Raw genomic sequence first — 14,468 nt, 5'->3', positions numbered from 1 at the left:
GATCGAGAGCAGCCCTGAGGAGAAGGAGCTGGGGGTGCTGATTGAGGAGAAGCTCAGCATGAGCCGGCAAAGCGTGATCACAGCCCAGAAGGCCAACCGTGTCCTGGGCTGCATCAGAAGATGCGTGGCCAGCAGGTCAAGGGAGGCGATTCTGCCCCTCTACTCTGCTCTGGTGAGACCCCACCTGGAGTACTGCGTCCAGCTCTGGAGCCCCCAACACAGGGAAGACATGGACCTGTTGGAGCGGGCCCAGAGGAGGGCCTCCGAGGTGATCAGAGGGCTGGAGCACCTCTCCTGTGAGGACAGGCTGAGAGAGCTGGGGTTGTTCAGCGTGGAGAAGAGAAGGCTCAAGTGGTTGGTGCGCACTGAAGTCCTGTCCCATCCAATTCTCTGCCACTCATGAGGACTACCAAGATGTGGTGAGGCTATGTTGCGTGAAAATTAGAACAAGCCCTTCAAGTCTCAGATTTCTGGGTTTATTTCCATTCTGTAGAATGGGGGTCCAGCCATTTAACAACAGCCAGCACACCTCATGTTTCCAAACACCCGATATTTACTACAGTCAAACACAGCCAATTGGTCAGTAATGATTCCCTGGGCACTCCTGATGAGACATCTGCATCCAAGCTCATGTTTAATCCAGTCAGGGAGGTTACCCGATGAGCATGCTCATGAGTCACAAAGGGGGGGTGTCTTTTAGCACCAGAACTACCCAGGGGCAGTCTGGGATCCCCTCTGGGCTCCCCTTTGGTCCACAAGTTCTCTTTTGGGCTGGCTTCTGTCTAAGTCCGCAACTGCAGAAGAACACGTTGGACCCGTCGTTTCCTTTTGCACCCTCTTCAAGGTCAGGTGCCTTCTGTGACGGCTCAGCCCCGTCCCAACCACAGCGTCTTGCTCAGCTCTGGACTCTGTTCGGTGACATCCCTGATGGGCACCCGGGTTACAGGGGGAAGCTGGAGCTGGTCCCCAGTAAAACCCCCAAAGCGCGGAGGGAGAGACAAGTCAGGTTTCTGGCTCGGGGCGCTTTGTGCTCCACGGTGGGCTTCCGAAGAAACCTCCGCGCAGGCAGACGCAGGAAATGCCTTTTCCTGCCTTTGTGGACTGAGGCTTCTGCAGCCCCGGGCGCCCCTAGCCCACCTGCCTCCGCCTCCGCCTTTGCCTCTGCCGGAGCCGCTCAGCCCTCGCTCAGCCCCGGAGGGCTTTTCTCAGCACCCCTGCGGCTTTTCCTCGGGGAAGAGCACTCGCCCTGCAGTGCCTTCAGGCAGAACCCAGGTTTCCCCGCCGCCCGGGCGCACACGGCCGCCTTCGCCGCGGAGCCGCCGTCCGCAGGTGAGCCGGGCCGCGGGGCCGCCCCCCCTTCCCGGCCTCGCGCCCCCTCCGGCTCTGCCGGCCGCCGCCTGGCCCCGCGCGCGCCGGGCCGGGCCGGGGCGGGGCGGGGCGGGCCGGGCCGGGTCGTGCCGCGCGGCCCTTGTGCGCGTGCGGGGCCGTTGGGCGGCGCGAGGTGCCTCAGAGGCGGCTGCTGCCCGGACGAGGCTGCCCGGCTCTTCCCCCCGGCGCTGCCCGCCCTCCGCTGGCCTGCTGAGTAGGCCCGGACCGGGGCTGTCCGTCGCTTCTGGCGGTGCTGCACGTTGGGGGAGTCCGGAGGCCGCGGGGCTGAAGTTGGGTGATGGGAGACGGCGCCAGGATGAGCCCCTTCTCCTGGGGTAAAGCGAAAAGGCTTGTGGGTTTAAACCAAGGGGCCGGTGCTCCGGGGTATAAGATCCGCCCCTGAAGCACCCCGAAAGCAGGTACAGCTCAGGGGGGTGGCGAGTGCGGCTGCGGTGGCAGGGCCTCGGTGAAGTCGCGACGTGGCTGGCGTGAGCCCGCGGTGCTGTGTTGGAGTACATTCCCCTGTCTAGGGTGCGGAACCGGCCAGCAGGGCAGGAGAATCCAGCCTTGGCATGATGGCCTTTACCAAAGAAAGACCTTTGAAACAACCCCATAATTACCCTCTAACCCGGAAATCCAGCTGTAGCCGAAGCAGTGTGTTTTAACAATGAAGTCTCAGCGTGGCAGTTCTTGTCATTGCAAAAAAATGCCAGATTATGATAAACTTTTATTACTTGTAAAATACGTTATTAGAACAAACTTAGTCACTTAGTGTACATTGTTTTACGTTTTTTTAATGGAACATCCATTTATGCTGTAGAAAAGTCTCGATCACTTGGCTGCTTCCATGGTTTTTTGTGTGTTTTTTTTTCATTAATACAGGAGCTGAGCCAAAGAGTCCTGGCTCCCGAACATCTCCAGTACCTGAGGAGAGTTTTGAGTTTCTTCCTGAATTCTTGATGGGCAATTTACCTATACCAGAGGCTCCGGAACCCTATGCTTTAAACAGCCGTGCAGTTGGTGTAATGGAAATGAGCTCTCCGCTACTTGCAGGTCAGAATTCGTCTGATTCTTGTCTGGTCCCCCTAAATAAAAGCCTTCTAAGGAAATAGATATGAAATTGAAAATAATTGTGTGAATTTCACCTAACTGTTTTTAAAAGGGTTTATTACAGCTTCAGGGTATGAACTCTAGAAAAGTGGGAACCAGTAAGGTACTAAGGTGGGCCTCCCAAAATGAGTGGTTAAGTATGCCACTGAAGCCGAAAACCTTGATGGGGGTAGAGCGCTTTGCAGAATACACCCTAAGAGTTCTTGGATGCGTTAAAGAGGTCAGAGAGGAGTCTTGACGGTCAGGATTTAGGACTGAAGATTTAGGACTCTTTGGAAGAGCTTAATTTTCCAAATGTTTTGCAAGTGAAAACCGTGAAGTCAAACTAACCCCCTCCCCCCCAACCCGGCCGGGGTAAACACCCGCAAAGTGTTCAGAGCTATGTCATGATCTTTCAGTCGGTTTAATTCTCGGTTGTACTGGAAGTCCCAAAGTTTCCAAAATGGGAGAGCAATTGGCTTAACCTCATCCTGTCGAAATGCAAGCTCGTCCCTGCGCTCAAGAGCTTACATTTTAATTGAATGTGAAATGACATGGGAAGGAAAGGAATCTGGACAGTGGGCATGTGACAGCATGTGCAATGTCCGTGTGTGTTTTTGTAGGGTTCTTTAGCGTGTAGGACATCTCGAGTCTTTTGCATCTTTACTACAGGGAAGTTAGTCTCTGAAACAATTAAAAATGCAACCAACAGGCCTTAAAATAGCTTAAAAAGAACAAGCACATGTGATAGACTGCCTAATAATCCAGTATATTCACTAAAAGTTTTAGATGGCACTTGTGTAAGGAGGCAGTGTCTGACACACGTGTGATATTCTTCCGTAGAACGACCGAGGCTGCAGAGTTGGGGAGGCCAGATGGTTTTGCAAGCCCCCAGCGAAAGAATCCAGAGTCTTTCCTGGCTGAATTTCCTGCTGAAATTTCAAGAACAAGTAGCAGTGGAGTAAACTTCCAAGTCTCAGGCTCTTCATTTGTTCCTTTTGATTGCAGGAGGATCTCCCCCACCACTAGTAGTCCCAACACATAAAGAGAAAAGCGGTGCACCACCAGTTCGAAGTCTTTATGATGAATTATCTAGTCCTGGATCGACGCCTCTAAGCTCAAGAAGACCAGTAAGTGGCTTAGGTACTGACCTGTTCGAAGCAGAAGAGGGGAGGTAGTTTACTGCTTCCGTGAATTCTTTTAACTCCTTTGTCTCAACTGCTGTAGCAAACTGGCTGGTGACCCTTCAGGTCCTGCTGCTGCTTAGTCTGGTTGCTTGGTATGCCTGTTCCTGTGTAGCCTAACTGCGAGCTGCCGTTGTGGAGCTGTCTCCTGTTGTTAGTGATTTTCGGTGCTGTAGAGAATGCAAAGTGCAAATCCTGCCTCTGCTATGCTTTGTCCATGACAAATGCAGACTTGTGAGAGCTTTTTACCTTCTTGTAAATCTATTGGGCTGCTGATTGCCCGAAGGGCCCAAATTTGTGTTCTCTTTTCTGTTAGTGGGCACTAGAGGCATTTACTGAGCTAGGAGGACTTTTGTACTGAGGGAAAGATCATCAAACTTTGGGGAGGGAGATGGGGTCAATTTTGAAAGAGTAACAAAAAATTTATACAAGGTCATTCTAATAATAAGCTCCAATACTTACCTCAAGCGAGCAGCCAAACATTAGTAGGTTCTTTTTTGGTGAACATGATTCTTTAGATGCAAGGAGAAGGCCTCACTGAATGTGCAGTCCTTTTTTGTGTGTTACCTTCTGAAAAGTTTATTTTTAAAGTTCAAGTTCTCTGCGAAGGACAGAACCCAACTGACCTAAAAGACTGGATATTTAAAAAAGAACCAAAAATAAAGAAGGACCAGCTTTCAGAATACATGTTGCTAGGCAGAGTGGTGCTCAAATTTTGTTTGATCTTGCATCTGAGACGTGCCCTGATTCAGACTAAAAATGTACTAAAATTGTTTTGGATATTGAGATCCTTCTATGTTAAAAAGCAAATAACTCCTGGCTGCTAAAGCTGGAAGTATACTTTCCTTTAGCACAGTTGCAGTAAGGAGTTGAGCGGATAAGGAAGTCAGTGGTGAGGAATACCAGTGGGGATGATGCTCTCGTGATTTGTAAGCCTTTTAGACAGTGAAAATCAGATGCTGGTGACTAATGATCCTGGCATGCTTTCCATCAGGATGCAGGTGAATGTGTGAATTGCTCTACTACAGCACTGGCGAGATGCCTGGGTTTTTTTGAAAAATTAAATCTTACAGATTTCTGAGTATCAATACCAAGAGCTGCTTGGTTTCACAAAGCATATGCGATTGGTGTTAGGTAAGGGATTCTTCAGTTCCTATTGCCTAAAGCTCACCCTAAGCCTAACTAAGCTTTCTTCTTGTGTACTGGTAGCTCTTTCTTGTTAGATGCTAAAATATTGCAGACAGTGCCTGAATCCTATTGCTTGTGGCGCTTCCCTTCAGGAGTTTGCTCTACACTCCCATGCTATCTCTGATCGTTGCACTGAAGCCTCTGATCAGGAAAGTTAACTGCCTTCTCTTCTAAGGCTTAGTCATCAGCTGGAAATGCCAGAATGGCATTCCAGAGGCCGACTGGCTGTCCAGACAATCTGCTAGGCAGCGTGCTAGAACGTAATACCATTGTCAAATCACTTTTCGTTGCTAACTTTTAATAATCTTGTATGAAATGTACTTGGAAATGCCTGGAAATGCTCTCGGCTGATCTGAGAAGTGCACCTGTAAGAATGATTTGTTACTCTTTCTGTATTTTACTGCAGGCCAGCTTCTCTCTAACACAAAGCCCATTGGTTGGAACTCTGCCAGCAACTCCTGGAACAGGTAGATATCATGTCAAAATAGATAATCGACTGTCTTACAGCTTTCCTTAAGAGAGAAAAACCATTACTGTTCAAGCTGCATCAATTCCTTGCTAGTTCACGAAGGACTTGTATCTTTCTTTACGGGCTTTTCAAAAGGGATGTGGATGTGAACAGGAAATGGTTTTCCACTTTGAGATAAACTAAATTGCAATCAGCTTTGTTTATTCCTTATTCAAGATGTGTTGTTGAAGTGAGCACAGAGGTAATTGTGCTTGAGTGAAGCTGCTGAGATCTATGGGTTGCCTTGAATCTTCATAAGGATTTCAATCTTCTGTATGAACCCATGGCTTCTTCCTAAGCTTAATTCTGCCGTTTTGTTCCCGCTTGGATTCTGTATTCAACTACTGGTGTTCAGGGCTGAAGGAGAAAGTTAGCTTACGAGCCATAAAACTCCCTACCGTGCTTGCAGACGTCTTTGTCTGAGTCTGCAGAGAAATCTCCCGCAAGCTCTTGCATAGACAAGGGAAATGCTCGATACCGACTTTATTCTTTGAGTTTAAGCTCCTAAGCTGATCTGTCTTGCAAACGTAATTTGTTAAACAACGCCATTTCAATTTAACAGCTTCAGGGACGTTCACTCCTGCGAGTGCCGGACAGCATAGGAAGACTACTCTATCTCCTGCTCAGCTAGATCCTTTTTATACTCAGGGTGATTCCCTAACTTCAGAGGATCAACTTGATGACACATGGGTAACTGTATTTGGGTAAGTAGACTTCCAAAGCATGAGAAAAATCACGGGTGAAATCCTGGCAATGTGTGGCAAGGAGGCCTTGGACGTTGCTGTTGTCCGGCATTCCTAGGTTCTGCCAGAAGTACAGCTGCGGCTGAAGCCAGTCAATGCCCCTGTTCTAGTGAAGCACCTTAACTTAAGCTGCGTGTTATTTTTTTCCAGTTAGAAAGGCAGCATTCTGCCATTGGGGTGTGGTGAAGGAAGGAAACCTGGAAGCCTAAGCTGTGGTGAAGGAAAGAAGCCTAATATTCCTGCAGGCCCTGCTTCTAAAATGGCATTAACACACTGGTCTCTTCTGGATTTCTAAAACCCCTTCCTAGGCTTCTATTTTAGCACCAGATTTCATAAACTACTCATTTTAATTTTTTTGTATATTTTTTCCACGTTACAGATTTCCTCAAGCATCAGCTTCATATATTCTTCTACAATTTGCACAGTATGGAAACATATTAAAGCATGTGGTATGTCTTAGTTTGAGATTTATTTCTGAAAATGTTCTAGCTCATTCTTTAGAAGGCTGAGTGTCACACTAGTCTCATAATCTCATCTAGATGTCCAACACAGGAAACTGGATGCATATTCAATACCAGTCTAAGCTTCAAGCCCGGAAAGCCTTAAGCAAAGATGGAAGAATTTTTGGTGAATGTATCATGATTGGTGTCAAGCCGTGTATAGATAAAGTAAGTTACCAGCTGCTTTTCTTTAATTATGAGGCACTCTGCTTTTGGGCTTCCTCTTGATTTTCCCTGACCTCTTTTCTTTTTTCCCTTTTTGAATTGCAAAACCTAGCAAGTTAAGTTCTGTAGGTAGAGTCTTTTCTGTCTGAAAAACATGAGTTTTTCTTAAGTATTTGTCCAAATTTGCTGCTGAGAAGGATCACGATTGCAAACGTCCGTGCTGCTTGGAATTTAGAATGCACAGGATTCTGTTGTTGTACCAGATACGAAGGGAAACCATAACAGGAGACACTTGAGCTACAAGAGTTTCCTAGATGCGAATTGGTGGCATTCATGGGCTGCAATAGATATGTGGTGGCAGATGGCGACTGTTACTGCTCCTAATGGTCCCTCTTTTTTATGTGACTCTTCATCGTGTTCTGCCTTTTCAGTTTATCGTAGTGCATTAGGCTGAAAATTTGATAACAAGGCACTCTACCCCCATAAAATCATGTTCCTTTCTTTTAAATAGTGGTTTGAGTAGGGCTGGCTGTATTTCAGGCTAATTTGATCACGAGCTATTAGTTTCTAGGCATGGACAACGCTCTAACCATTAGTTCCTGCAACATTTTCAATTGGTTTCTATACCCCTGTGCTCTTGTGCTAGAGCTTCTAATCTGTTCTTACCTTATTTCCTACTTTGGTGTCCACTCTGTATCAACTACTGAACTGCTGAAAAGGTGAAACACTAGAAGTACTGGTCTAAGACATTTATCTTGATCTTAATTGCTTTTGAATTTTCTATTTTGTGGTATCCTGGGTTGAGGTAAAACAGGTAAAACAAATTTTCTGTTCAGTAATTTTAGAATATTCTTAGAAGTCTTTGGAAAGAGGATGTTGTGCTACGTGTGTTCATCTGGGCCTGAAAAAAAGTTACTTCTTGAAGACTGCTGCAAGTCTTACCATTTTTTATTTTCTCTGCACTGTTTCAAACTTGGCTGCCGCTTAGGACCTACAGTGAACAGATGACAAGCTTCCACTGCTGTGCAATGGCATAATGCAACCTATCAATGCTTGCAGTGAGAGAAGTGCTTGGTGGTGCTCTGTATTGACAGGCAATTTTGCTGGTCTTTGCTGGCTCAGAAATGTGAACGTATGTTATCAGACAATTCTGGATAATAAATATTTAAGTTTACTAAAGTATGTGTTTATGTTATATTATGCATCTTTTTAAGAGTGTGATGGAAAACTTTGAAAGAAGCTCTACATCCTCAATCTCTTCAGTTTTTACTCCACCTACAAAATCTGTTGGAACACCGGTGCAACCTGCAAATTATACTACAAGGATTTCTACAATGAGACCTCTTGCAACAGCATATAAAGCTTCCACTAGTGACTATCAGGTATTTTAAGGGAACAGAAGTGCATGTTTCTTTGTGCTGTCTCCTCTGAGTTGGATGAGGCTGTACACGCAATCACTTCCACGTGACTTTGGCCTCGATCTTCTCCTCCTGTCGTTTCTTTAAAGATGTGGTCCAAGTCCAAACTCACTCTGTTCAGGGTCTGAAATAATAACACTACTACTGAAAAATAATAAATTAATGACTTGTGATTCCAGAGGTTAAGGACTTGTTTTGAAACTCTTTCAAACGTAGTCTGTGCAAATAGAGTAGCACTTGGGAAAAGACTTGGTTGGTATAATGAGAAAACTGTGTGTTGACTGACTCTCTCTATTTTCTCTCTTCCTTTTTCCCTCTGTCTTCTAGGTGGTTTCTGACAGACAAACTCCTAGGAAAGGTGAAAGTATTGTATCTAAAGCAATGGAATATGTTTTTGGTTGGTAATGTACAAGAGGAAGTAACACACTAAGTTGGTCAGGGTTTCAAAGATGCTACTGGCATCTGTGGTTAGTTGTGTAACTACTGGTGGCAGGATTTTAATGTCCATCTCAACTGTTACGCCTTCAGTTAATTCAGCAGACATGTAGCTTGCACTTTAAGTGATGGCAATGTAGACGTGGTTTTAAAATGTGAGCAAGTGTAAATAAAGTGCTTTTTTCCCCACTGTGTGCTCTGATTTTGTGACTTTACAAAAAATACCAGCACTGGCTATTTTTTTTTTCCACTCTGATTATTTTCTGGAAATTGCTTCCCAGTAAGTTTGATATATTTAAAGTGGCAGCTTTATTTAATGATGCATTTAATATTACTGTTTGGTTGGTTTTCTATCTGGAAAGGTGGCAGGCTCCTTGGAGAAAGAACACTATGCATATTTGGCTGCTGAGGACTGGAACTATTTTTAGTATATGTGATGTTAATTATTTTGTTCGAATTCATTGCTCTTTCATAATTACTTCTGGAATTGCGTTGTAAATGTCATAGCAACTTATTAACTCTTTGTTTTACATTTATTTAGCTTTATATATATATATAAGTTGTTCTTAGGTTGTTTTTAAAACAAGTCTGAGTTCTGCACATTGTTTTTCAGAACTGTGAAGTATGTGTTATGGTTTGAGAGACACAACACTTTATTGTTGTTTAGACAGTCATTCTATCACCTGATGACCACTCCTGACCTGGGAAAGAGATTTAGGAAAAACAAGGAAACCTGGGAGTTGAAGTATAAAGAGATTTAATAGAGTTAAGATTAATTAATATTAATAGCACTATAGAACCAATATTGATCCTGACACCAATACAGAATATGCAAAGATTATACTCAGTCAATTTTATCAGGAGGAAGCTGTGCACTCCCAGCAGTTGTGGAAAAGTGCAGTTTTCCCAAGTATTAGAAGAGAAATTAGTACTGCGTCGCTCAAACCAGAAGAGAATCTCTATGCAAAGTCCTCAAGGCATCAGCGTAAGGCCCTGCATCCCACTTTCCAAGTCAGTGAGAAAACAACATTAATTGTAATAGGGTATTAAGCTGTAAAGTCCCATCTTTTGGCCATTGCTCGTCATCATCCAATCTACAATTTGGCCACCATTGGTTACAAGAACTTTTCGTTTTCTCCCGAGTCATCGGATCTCCTCTGAACTTGTTCCAATTCTTTTAAATACAACCAAAGGGCTACGAGCAGGAATGGCAGATTGCCTTCATCCCCTATTCCACTTACTTACATTCGAGGCTTAGATTCTGGGTGATGCCATGCAGGGGGACCTGGAGAGGCAGGAGAGGTGGGCTGGAGAAATTGGTCACTTTGAGCGTGCTAAGGCACTGGCACAGGTTGCCCAGAGGAGAAGTGGAAGTTCAATCCCTGGAGGTGTTCAAAGCCAGGCTAGAGGGGGCTTTCAGCAACCTGGTCTAGCGGGAGGTGTTCCTGTGCATGGCTGGGGGGGTTGGAACTGGATGATCACCGAGGTCCCTTCCAACCTAAACCATTCAATGATTCTATGTTGCAGAGCCAATCCACACACAGAATCGAGGATGATCTAGGTGCCACCACGGAAACATGGTGGGATGACTTGCATGACTGGAGTGCTGCAGTGGATGCCTATAAACTCTTCCAACAGGGTAGGCAAGGAAGGAGAGGCGGTGGGAGGCAGTCTGTATGTTAGGGCATGTGGTGAATGTCTAGAACTTGATGCTGGTGACAACTGGGTTGAGTGTTTATGGGTAAGAATCAGGGGGACATTCTTCAAGAAGGAAGTCTGAAAAGCACAGGAGCAAGCTGACCCCACGTGCCAAAACTCGAGCCTTTTGGGAAAAAGATTGGCTTGGCTGAGCAGAGAGTTATGGTCGCAAGCCAGGAAAAAAGGGAGAGTTTATGGCCTCTGGAAGAGAGGCCAGGCCACTCGTGAGGACTACCAAGATGTGGTGAAGCTATGGTGGGAGAAAACTAGGTGGGCCAAAGCCCTTCAAGGCTAAGATTTTTGGGTTTAGCACTAGAACTACCCTGGGTAAGTCTGGGATCCCCTCTGGGCTCCCCTTTGGTCCACAAGTTCTCTTTTGGGCTGGCTTCTGTCTAAGTCCGCAACTGCAGAAGAACACGTTGGACCCGTCGTTTCCTTTTGCACCCTCTTCAAGGTCAGGTGCCTTCTGTGACGGCTCAGCCCCGTCCCAACCACAGCGTCTTGCTCAGCTCTGGACTCTGTTCGGTGACATCCCTGATGGGCACCCGGGTTACAGGGGGAAGCTGGAGCTGGTCCCCAGTAAAACCCCCAAAGCGCGGAGGGAGAGACAAGTCAGGTTTCTGGCTCGGGGCGCTTTGTGCTCCACGGTGGGCTTCCGAAGAAACCTCCGCGCAGGCAGACGCAGGAAATGCCTTTTCCTGCCTTTGTGGACTGAGGCTTCTGCAGCCCCGGGCGCCCCTGGCCCACTCCTCCTCCTCTTCCTCCTCTTCCTCCTCCTCCTCCTCTTCCGGCTGTGCCTCTGCCTCTGCCGGAGCCGCTCAGCCCTCGCTCAGCCCCGGAGGGCTTTTCTCAGCACCCCTGCGGCTTTTCCTCGGGGAAGAGCACTCGCCCTGCAGTGCCTTCAGGCAGAACCCAGGTTTCCCCGCCGCCCGGGCGCACACGGCCGCCTTCGCCGCGGAGCCGCCGTCCGCAGGTGAGCCGGGCCGCGGGGCCGCCCCCCCTTCCCGGCTTCGCGCCCCCTCCGGCTCTGCCGGCCGCCGCCTGGCCCCGCGCGCGCCGGGCCGGGCCGGGCCGGGCCGCGCCGCGCCGCGCCGTGCCGCGCCGCGCGGCCCTTGGTCGCGTGCGGGGCCGTTGGGCGGCGCGAGGTGCCTCAGAGGCGGCCGCTGCCCGGACGAGGCTGCCCGGCTCTTCCCCCCGGCGCTGCCCGCGCTCCGCTGGCCTGGTTTGTAGAGTCGGTGGGCAGTCGCGCAGGAGCCGAGACAATGACCCTTGGCTCCGCGGCATCGCCAAAGCCCGGAGCCAGTGCCGCGTTTCTGCCGGGCTTCCTGATGGACGGTTTGCCGGGCTCGGTGGCTCGGCCAGCGCCTGACTTAAGGGGCCGGACGGTCGGGCTCTTGGAGTTGTGGGCGCTACTTGCAGGTCAGACTTGGTTACTGTCAGGCCAATTTGTCAGCATGTAAACATTGGCTTTGTCTTCTTGCTCGAAGGGACTGCTGCAGGCTTGAATTCTCGTAGTTCTCTAACTTGCGCTCAATGAACGGTGAGCTCAAGTGTATGCAATGGAGTTTGGCTAAACTCTGCCGAGTAAAGGTATTGCTAATAATCGTGTTTAAGAGTGTAATAGATTGGGGGGGATCTTGGCTTTGGTGTTCGATCCGGTGGCATAATCTAACCATCTGATGGTGTTAGTGTGCTAGCCATTTTGAAGGAGACATTGAGGGTTCAAAGGAATGCTGGAGAACTGTAGAAATGCTTTTCTTTCACTTTCAAGCAGAATTGGACTCAGTGATCCTTGTGAGTGCCTTCCAACTTGAGCCATTCTATGCTCTGGTGGTCCCTTGGTCTCCCGCTTCTCGCTCTTGTTTGCCCCCCTCCCCTCCCTCCCCCAGGGACAGGCCTCTGAGAAGAATCTTGGTGAAATTGAAAAGGAGTGGTTAAGTATGCCACTGAAGCCGAAAACCTTGATGGGGGGAGAGCGCTTTGCAGAATACACCCTAAGAGTTCTTGGATGCGTTAAAGAGGTCAGAGAGGAGTCTTGACGGTCAGGATTTAGGACTGAAGATTTAGGACTCTTTGGAAGAGCTTAATTTTCCAAATGTTTTGCAAGTGAAAACCGTGAAGTCAAACTAACCCCCTCCCCCCCAACCCGGCCGGGGTAAACACCCGCAAAGTGTTCAGAGCTATGTCATGATCTTTCAGTCGGTTTAATTCTCGGTTGTACTGGAAGTCCCAAAGTTTCCAAAATGGGAGAGCAATTGGCTTAACCTCATCCTGTCGAAATGCAAGCTCGTCCCTGCGCTCAAGAGCTTACATTTTAATTGAATGTGAAATGACATGGGAAGGAAAGGAATCTGGACAGTGGGCATGTGACAGCATGTGCAATGTCCGTCGCCGGGTTCTTTAGCGTGTAGCCTTCAAATAGGCAGAGGTAACGGTGCTGAGAAGGTCTTCAAAAGAACAAGCGCGTGGGATAGTGAATAGAGCGGGTGACTAAGAGGTCGCCAAGTTTTAGATGGCACTTGTGTAAGGAGGCAGTGTCTGACACACGTGTGATATTCTTCCGTAGAACGACCGAGGCTGCAGAGTTGGGGAGGCCGGATGGTTTTGCAAGCCCCCAGCGAAAGAATCCAGAGTCTTTCCTGGCTGAATTTCCTGCTGAAGTTTCAAGAACAAGTAGCAGTGGAGTAAACTTGCAAGTCTTCTCAGGCTCTTCGTTTATTCCTTTTGATTGCAGGAGTGTCTCCCCGACCAGCAGTAGTCCCGACGCCTAAAGCGAAAAGCAGTGCACCGCCAGTTCGAAGCCTTTATGATGAATTATCTAGCCTCGGACTTGGATCGATGCCTCTAAGCTCAGGAAGACCAGTAAGTGGCTTAGGTACTGGCCTGTTGGAAGCAGAAGAGGGGAGGTAGTTTACTGCTTCCGTGAGTTCTTTTAACTCCGTTGTCAGCAAACTGGCTGGTGAGCCTTCAGGTCCTGCTGCTGCTTAGTCTGGTTGCTTGGTGTGCTTGTTCCTGTGTAGCCTAACTGCGAGCTGCCGTTGTGGAGCTGTCTGCTGTTGTTAGTGATTTTCGGTGCTGTAGAGAATGCAAAGTGCAAATCCTGCCTCTGCTATGCTTTGTCCATGACAAATGCAGACTTGTGAGAGCTTTTCACCTTCCTGTAAATCTATGGGGCTGCTGATTGCCCGAAGGGCCCAAATTTGTGTTCTCTTTTCTGTTAGTGGGCACTAGAGGCATTTACTGAGCTAGGAGGACTTTTGTACTGAGGGAAAGATCTCATGAAACTTTGGGCAGGGGGGCGGGGTCAATTTTGAGAGTAACAGTACAATTTGGTTTTGGACTTTTAATGATCCTGTAGGAAATGTACGTGGCAATGTCTGTTCTTACTCTTAAAAGCGAGGGGTAACTTAAGGCAAACAGTGAATGTTCTTGCCCGATGCTTAAGTTCCCCGGAAATGCTCTCTGCTGCTCTGAGAAGTGTACCTGTAAGAATGATTTGTTACCCTTTCTGTATTTTCCTGCAGGCCAGCTTTTTTCTAACACGGAGCCCATTGGTGGAAACGATGCCATCAACTCCTGGAACAGGTAGATGTCCTGTCAAAAGAGATAAGAGAAGGCGGGTCGCCTTCCATGTTCATAAGGCTTCCGATCTTCTGTAGGAACCCGTGGCTTCTTCCTAAGCTTAATTCCGCCATCTTGTTCCCGCTTGGATTTGGTGTTCAGCTGCTGGTGTTCAGGGCTGAAGGAGAAAGTTAGCTTACGAGCCATAAAACTCCCTACCGTGCTTGCAGACGTCTTTGTCTTTGAGTCTGCAGAGAAATCTCCCGCAAGCTCTTGCATAGACAAGGGAAATGCTCGATACCGACTTTATTCTTTGAGTTTAAGCTCCTAAGCTGATCTGTCTTGCAAACGTAATTTGTTAAACAACGCCATTTCAATTTAACAGCTTCAGGGACGTTCACTCCTGCGAGTGCCAGGCAGCCTAGGAAGACTACTCCATCTCCTGCTCAGCTCTGTTGTTTTTGTGCTCGGGGCGGATCCCTAAGTGCAGCGGATCAACTTGATGGCACATGGGTAACTGTATTTGGGTAAGTAGACTTCCAAAGCATGAGAAAAATCACGGGTGAAATCCTGGCAACGTGTGGCAAGGAGGCCTTGGACGTTGCTGTTGT

General features: G+C 47.9%; 1 protein-coding gene across 1 annotated transcript; it reads left to right on the top strand.

Annotated features, from left to right (window-relative positions):
• Positions 1–1,684: 1,684 nt before the first annotated feature.
• On the top strand, positions 1,685–8,784 carry LOC309672471 (nucleoporin NUP35-like; the record flags this gene model as incomplete). Its single annotated transcript, XM_082484000.1, has 9 exons — positions 1,685–1,752; positions 2,189–2,421; positions 3,466–3,587; positions 5,236–5,296; positions 5,900–6,041; positions 6,460–6,529; positions 6,620–6,748; positions 7,960–8,127; positions 8,491–8,784. 9 exons carry the CDS (start codon positions 1,685–1,687, stop codon positions 8,566–8,568), a joined length of 1,071 nt encoding a protein of 356 aa, XP_082340126.1. The 3' UTR covers positions 8,569–8,784.
• Positions 8,785–14,468: the final 5,684 nt, after the last annotated feature.

This window comes from Vanellus vanellus (assembly GCF_965231255.1).
Source record: "Vanellus vanellus genome assembly, chromosome: 5".
NCBI classification, from domain to species: Eukaryota; Metazoa; Chordata; class Aves; order Charadriiformes; family Charadriidae; genus Vanellus; species Vanellus vanellus.
This window is presented reverse-complemented; position numbering and strand designations above follow the sequence as displayed.